General features: G+C 41.1%; 1 protein-coding gene across 3 annotated transcripts in view; it reads left to right on the plus strand.

Annotated features, from left to right (window-relative positions):
- PPP4R3A (protein phosphatase 4 regulatory subunit 3A) overlaps positions 1–5,233 on the plus strand; it is a 45,968-nt gene extending 40,735 nt beyond the window's left edge. For all 3 annotated transcript variants that reach the window (XM_084793879.1, XM_084793880.1, XM_084793881.1), the window contains 5 exons: positions 99–268; positions 1,268–1,410; positions 2,369–2,559; positions 2,931–3,157; positions 4,504–5,233. In XM_084793879.1, the coding sequence (XP_084650005.1) occupies positions 99–268; positions 1,268–1,410; positions 2,369–2,559; positions 2,931–3,157; positions 4,504–4,614 (842 nt within the window). In that variant the 3' untranslated portion in view covers positions 4,615–5,233. The remainder of the gene's footprint in view (positions 1–98; positions 269–1,267; positions 1,411–2,368; positions 2,560–2,930; positions 3,158–4,503) is intronic.
- The last annotated feature ends 2,174 nt before the right edge of the window (positions 5,234–7,407 follow it).

Genomic DNA, 7,407 nt, shown 5'->3' on the forward strand with positions numbered 1-7,407 from the left:
ACAAATGAGCGTGAGAATGCTGAAGTCTGTTAAATAGATTCTGTTGTTTGTTGACGCTAAGTTGTAGAAGTTTAAACAGCAATGCCTCTGTGTTTCAGGTGCCCTCCGTTTTAAGAGAAAAATCATTGGACTAAAAGATGAATTTTATAACCGCTACATAATGAAAAGTTTTTTATTTGAACCTGTAGTCAAAGCATTTCTCAACAATGGATCGCGTTACAATCTGATGAACTCCGCCATAATAGAAATGTTTGAGTTTATTAGAGTGGTAGGTTCTGTCTTTTTCATTAGGAGTTTGTTTGTACTATGTCTGAGAACTTGAGTATCTACTACTGGCATTCTGTCTTCAGGATTAGAACCATGCTACAAAAAAAACGTAATTCACGTCAGACTCATTTTAACAACCTGAAACTATCTGGCATGCGTTATAGAGCTGGGAGTGGTGGCTTGAGTCTAACCCTGGTACTCCTCATACCCTGTCTCAGACAAAAGAAAGAATTGTGTCCCAGCACTTGGGAGGCAGAGGCAGGTGGATCACTGTGAGTTCGAGGACAGCCAAGGCTACACAGAGAAACCCTGTCTCGAAAACCCAAAAGAAAGAAAGAATTGTGATAAGATATACATACAGAACCCGAGTGCCAGGTAGTGGTGGCACACACCTTTTATCCCAGCACTCAGAGGCGGGTGGGTCTCTGAGACTACAGAGTGCTCAGAGCCAGGGCTACACAGAGAAGCCCTGTCTCAGAAACAAAACAAACAAAAAGACACACAGAACTTGAAAAGCTTACCGTTCTGAAGGAGATCCTCTGAGGGTGGTGTTTTAGGTTACTGCAGGACTGCCACGGAAGCCCAGCTCCAGAACTTTGCTGTGGACTTCTGTTCTTCTTTACTATGTTTTGTCATGAGAGTCTTGCTCTGCATCAGGCTGGCCTTGGTCTATCATGACAGTTTTCCTGCCTCAACCCTGTAAATGCAGGGATTGCAGTGTATATACCACAGTGTCCAGTCTTGGGGAACCAGAATCACTAGGGTAGGACTTACAGGTACAGCCTGGGAACACTTCTGGACAATTCCCAGGTACACCGAAAACTGCAGGGTATTGAAGGAGCCACTATAGTATATGCTATTCCCATTTTCATCGTTTGACTATTTTTAAATTTGTAACTATGAAATTTTGGTGAGCCTTGGGAATTGCCACATTCATGCCTTATCTTGTTAAAGTGATATTTTCATATCTGATTTATTTCACTACAACTCTTTTCTGTAGGAAGATATAAAATCATTAACTGCCCATGTAATTGAAAATTACTGGAAAGCACTAGAAGATGTAGATTATGTGCAGACTTTTAAAGGATTAAAATTGAGGTTTGAACAACAAAGAGAGAGGCAAGACAATCCCAAACTTGACAGGTAAGTTACCACATATTTGACCGTGTTCTTTGCTCAGCACTATACAGTGTGGTGCTGGCTTTCTTGACGTTTGTCAGTGTGTGCTCACGCACATGTACGCTGTGACCAGTGGTGGGGGTTGGAGAGGAGATCGTCAGGAAAACTTGCAGGAGTTGGTTCTTCCCATTCACGACGTGGGTTCTGGGTCTCAAACTCAGGTTTGCTATACTTGGCAGAGCACACCTTTACTCTCTAAACCATCTTGCTGACCCCTGTGCTAGTCGTCTTTATTTGTTCCTGAAAGTGTAGATAAATTATAACTAGAGCCACACTTGCAGTTTGGGTTGTTTTTGGGTCTTCCCCATTCATTGTGGGTGGGTGGGTGTGGGGTTGAGGATGTTGTCCTAATAGCCACAGAGGACAGAAGAGTGTTGGGTTCCCTGGGACTTTTAGATACAAATAGTTGTGAGCTGCTGTTGGGTACTGGGTGCCCAGGTCCTAACTGCTGTGCCAACTCTAGCCCCTGTAGTATGGTTTAAAAGACTGTACATTAATTACTTAACTCCTAATGTTACAGAGCTTAATAATTGATCTATGACAGTGATCATTATAGAAATAGGAAGTTTGAGTCTACTGGTTTATATTAGATTTGATAGGTTCTATCTTTTTAAAAACTATTTTATTGTTATTTTATGTGCATTGGTGTTTTTTCTGTCAGATCTTGGAGTAACAGACAGTTGTGAACCACCATGTGGGTTTGGGGAATTGAACCCAGGTCCTCTGGAAGAGCAGTCAGTGCTCTTAAACACTGAGCCATCTCTCCAGCCCCAGGGTCTGTCTTTTAATTGTGCATATGTTTGAGTGTTATTTTTTGTTGTTGTTGTTGTTGTTGTTTTATTTTTTTTGGTAGTGCCAGGGATCGGGCGCAGGACATTGTAAACTATGCCTCACCCCTTATGATTTCCATTTTCTCTCATAGCATGCGGTCCATCTTGAGGAATCATCGATATCGACGAGATGCCAGAACACTAGAAGATGAAGAAGAGATGTGGTTTAACACAGATGAAGATGACATGGAAGATGGAGAAGCTGTGGTGTCTCCATCTGACAAAACTAAGAATGATGATGATATTATGGATCCAATAAGTAAATTCATGGAAAGGAAGAAATGTATGTTGAAATGGGGGGGCAGGGAAAATGAGGCTCTCAGTTGTGGTCTTATTTCTTGAAAACAATTAGTAGCTACTCTGAGTAGGATGACAGTTCACAGTCTGAAGCACAGACCGTGTGAAGGTGTAGGCTGAGTTTTCCTAGTTTAAGAAAGATAGTTTGGAGGTTACAAATACTAAATAATACTGAAGATCGTACATCTACACTGTAAAATTTGCTAGATAGTGGCATTTGGTACTTGGATAGTCTTTGTTCATAGGCTGGACTCATTCACATTGTTCCTCGGCAAAAAAAAAAAAATAAGCTGGTTAGTTAATTGTGTTTTGGAGGAATTAAACTGAGTGACAGCTATTTTGCATTCTTATTTTTAGTGAAAGAAAGTGAAGAAAAGGAGGTGCTTCTGAAAACTAATCTTTCTGGACGACAGAGCCCAAGTTTCAAACTTTCCCTGTCCAGTGGGACAAAGACTAACCTCACCAGCCAGTCATCGACGACAAGCCTGCCTGGTTCTCCAGGGTCACCTGGGTCCCCAGGCTCTCCAGGCTCTCCTGGATCCGTCCCTAAGAGTACATCTCAGACGGCAGCTATTACCACAAAGGTACACTTCTGACTTCCCACGTGCTGCCATTTCCCTACTGTCCTTCAAGCATTCTCAGCCGTCTCTATGCTTGGGTGCTCTCTTTAGTTCTGTCTTCTGGAACTAGCTAAATGCTGTGAACTGAAGGTGAGACCTCATCACAACCATTGTCGGAACTTACATGTCCAGTGCAAATCTATAGTGTGCTTTTATGAACTACAGGTTCATAATCTTTATTACCTTCCTCAGAACCCAGGTGAGAACTTGGGAGGGGAAGCAGGAGTTTCCTCTTTGTACATATGTGGACACAACACAGCATGTGTGTGGCGGTCAGAGGACAATTTGCAGGAAGCACTTCTCCTCCTGCTGTGTAGGTCCCAAAGATTGAACTTAGAAAGAGTGCCCTTCCCTGTGTCATCTCAAAGGCCCCATTTATCTGACGTCAGCAAGAGATCAGTCCCCCAGAAATGTTGAATTGAAGGCATAGGCTGAGAGCAAAGCAATACAAATTTTCACAGCCATTCAAGTTGTACTATAGTAGTTTCTGGTGAAAAAGCAGAGCTAAAAGAAGAATTACTTCCCTATCTTCTTCTTTTTTGGCCTTTTCAAGACAGGGTATTTGTGTGGCCCTGGTTGTACTGTGCACTAGACTCCCATTTGTAGACCAGGTTGGCCTCGAACTCACAGAGATCCACCTGCCTCTGTCTCCTGAGTATTGGGATTAAAGGCGTGTGCCACCATGCCCAGCTTCTTCTGCATTTTCATTTTGATACCATTTTAGACTTTCTTTTGAAATAAATTTGAACCGGTCATTGTAGTGCAGGCCAATAATCCTAGCTACTTTGGAGCCCGAGAAAGGAAGCTTGCTAGTTCAAGACCTGCTCAAGCAACTTGAGACTCAAGTAGCTCAAAAAGTGCAGAAGAGGGCCAGGTATGAGGCAGTAGTAGAACCCTTGGTATGAATCCCCATACATCATCAAAAAAAAATAATTTTATACATTGTTAGTCATAATTCAGTTTTAAGTGGTATTTTGTTTCCTGGGTGGTTTTCTAGTATTATAATTTTTTGTTGTTGCTGCTATTTTAATTGTAAGTAGCTTAACATTCATGCCTGTAATCCAGCATTCTAGGGAGGGAGAGGCAGGCAGATCTCTGTTAGTTTGAGGGCAGCCTTGTTTACAAAGTGAGCTCAGGACAGCTAAGGCTGCACAGAGAAACCCTGTCTCAAATCACACAAACAAAAACTTTTAAAAATATGGAAAATTTAGAATATATATAAAAATAGTTTTCATTTTCCAGACTTAACAATGGTATTTTTAAATACCTGTTTTTGTTGTGTTCTTTAAATAATCCTTATTTTTGAACAGGGAGGACTCGTGGGTCTGGTAGATTATCCTGATGATGATGAAGATGATGATGAGGATGAAGACAAGGAAGACACGTTACCACTGTCAAAGAAAGCAAAATTTGAGTCCTAATAATAGCAACTGCCTGTGATCAGTACCTGTTGACAAAACTGGCTCTTTACCCCTCCCCCCTAAAAATCCACATCAAAGCGCAGTGGTCTCTTGTGAATGACTGACACAGAATCAGCAGCACACTGGACTTCTGCTCATCAAGTGCCAATTCAATGGAGCAGGAGGAGGGGAATACCGTGCAGTTAGGGGAAGACAGAAGCCTGTGAGCTCTCCAGCTTGGACCACACATTGCCCTTTTCTCAGGGAAGGAAATGGAAATAAAAAGCCAACAGGGCAGGGGTTTTGTCAGTGGAACTCTGGATTGATTGGTCAGTTGCTACAATCAGAACCTGCTTTCTTGGACCATGTGTGAGACTTAGAAGGATGGGTCTTTCCGCCATAGTTCCTCACTAGTAAAGAATGCCAGCAGCTTCTTTGTATAAAGAGACCTGCCTTTAAAATCGTACATTCTGAACATTTCAGTCAAGCTACAACGGGTTTGCAAAACCTCTGTGGGGGAGGGGCAAAATAAAGTATCCTCTTTTTTTAATCTGTTCCCTTTGCCCTTCAAAAATCTGCAGATTTTTTTTTTTAAAGTGGGGATTTGTTCCTACTTGATTAAAGATTGAGTGGAATTCTAGATGTGGTCACTTGTGTCATAATTTTTCTTTCTGTTTCAGTTTGTTTCTGTTTCTGTTTTTGTTTTGTTTTTTTCTCTCCCCCTGAGTGTATGATTAGTTGTTGAATATATATATTTGGGACCATTAAAACATTTTTGATGTAATATAGCCTAACGTGCTGGCACCTGCTTTACATGTGTAATTTGTGTTCTACATCACAGTTCTTAATTTGTTTAGAGTTTTATGAAAGATGGTATAGTTTTTATTGACAAAAGCAAAGTAATCTTACAACTATGTGCATACAAAAGCAATACTATTTTGTGACTAAATATTTTATATTAAAATTTGCATCAGCAGCTGTCTTGAGATTTCAGGGAAATAGAGTGGAATTTAAAACTTCAACAGTTTTGTTAAACCTAGAAACATGAAATTAGTATTCCAAAGAGATTCAGAAATTTCGTATCTTGGGGAAATGACGGTACATTAAATCAAAATTGAGGATGGATGATTTAAAAGTAATACTTGACTTTTGAATAATAAAAAGAAAAGTGAAGAGTAAGAGAAATTGTATTAATTGTATGTTTCTTTCTTTCTTTTTTTGAACATACGCCCTTTGGAATACCAGTTTAAATTGTAAGTGGTGGTACCTAAATAAGCACCCGAGGATCGTTAGGTGGCTCCTTACTAAAACAGTATTGTGGGGCCTTGGAGTGTAGCTTGGTAGTAGAGTGGGGTGGGGCAGATTTCATTTTCAGCTTCCATTACCACCATCACCACCCCAAAGTATTAGAGTCTTTTTGTTAGATATATACTAAGCTATTTTCAATAAAATGAGAATGTAGCCTTGGCTGTCCTGGATTCACCTTGTAGACCAAGCTGACCTCAGACTTTTTATTTTTATTTTATTTTATTTTTTAAAGTTGGTTTTTCATGACAGGGTTTCCCTGTTACACAGAGCCCTGGCTGTCCTGGACTCTCTTTGTAGACCAGGCTGGTCTCACAGAGATCACCTGCCTCTTGCCTTCTGAATGTGGGATTAAAGGAGTGTGCCACCACATTCAGTGAATCCTCACTTTTTTTAGAGTGAAAAGTAGAACTCAATTTATATTTGCAAATGGGTAAAATTTTATACCCAAGAGAGGGCACTACTGTGGATGACTTTTGGAGTATCCAGCCAAGCACTTTGTACTCCTATCTCCGTACTCCTCGGTAACAGTAGGAACTTCTAGAGCATGCTGGGGGTGGTAGTGCACGCCCTTAACCCTAGCACTTGGGAAGCTGAAGCAGGTGGATCCTAAGTTTGAGGCAGCATTGTCTCAGAAAAAGAAAACTTTAGAACATAATTAATTATAAAAGATCAACTCATTTCTCTATAGAGCTTTTTTTTTTTTAAGTGTATATTTTAGCTGGGCTGTGGTAGTGCACATGCTAACCCCCAGCACTATGGAGGCAGGGCGAGTCAGGCTCTGTAGATTAGCCTGGTCTATAAAAAAGAAATTTCCAGAACTACATAGATAAACCCCATCTTTAAAAATATGTATTTATATATTAAGTGTATGGGTGTTTGCCTGCATGTATGTATGTGTGACACGTGTCTGGAGTGCCTGGAGAGGGCAGAAGTCAGATTCTCTGGAGCTGAGTTGTGAGAGCCAGCAGGGGGGTGCTGGGAATCGAATCCTGGCTATCGGTAAGAGCAGCAAGTGCTTTTAACCACCGAGCCCCTCTCCAGCACCCTTTTTATCTTGAGACAGGCTCTAGCTATGTGGCCCTAGCTGGTTTAGAACTCTATTTAGACCAGGCTGGCCTTGAACTAGCTAGCAGCAGTCCTGGCTCCTAAACGCTGGCCTCAATAGCTTTGCACAGCTGCTTCTGACTCAGAAATTGTGGCTGTTAATAGTTGGGGTTAACAGCTGTCATGGTTTTCTGTTGTGTCTTGGTTTTGATTGTGAATGGGTTTCACTATGTATCCCTGGCTGCTTGGAACTCCCTATGTAAACCAGTCACAGAGATCCACCTGCCTCTGCCTCTTGAGTGTATGCACCGAACCTAGTCAGCTTTCCTTGTTTATATAGAGAAAAGAAAGATCTAAAGTCAGTACTGCCTCCAATGTTACCTAAAATATCCTGTATCAACTAATGATGGTGTCTTATCTATCTATCTATCTATCTATCTATCTATCTATCTATCTATCTAT

This window comes from Acomys minous (genome assembly GCF_964271855.1).
Source record: "Acomys minous genome assembly, chromosome: 8".
Taxonomy (NCBI): Eukaryota; Metazoa; Chordata; class Mammalia; order Rodentia; family Muridae; genus Acomys; species Acomys minous.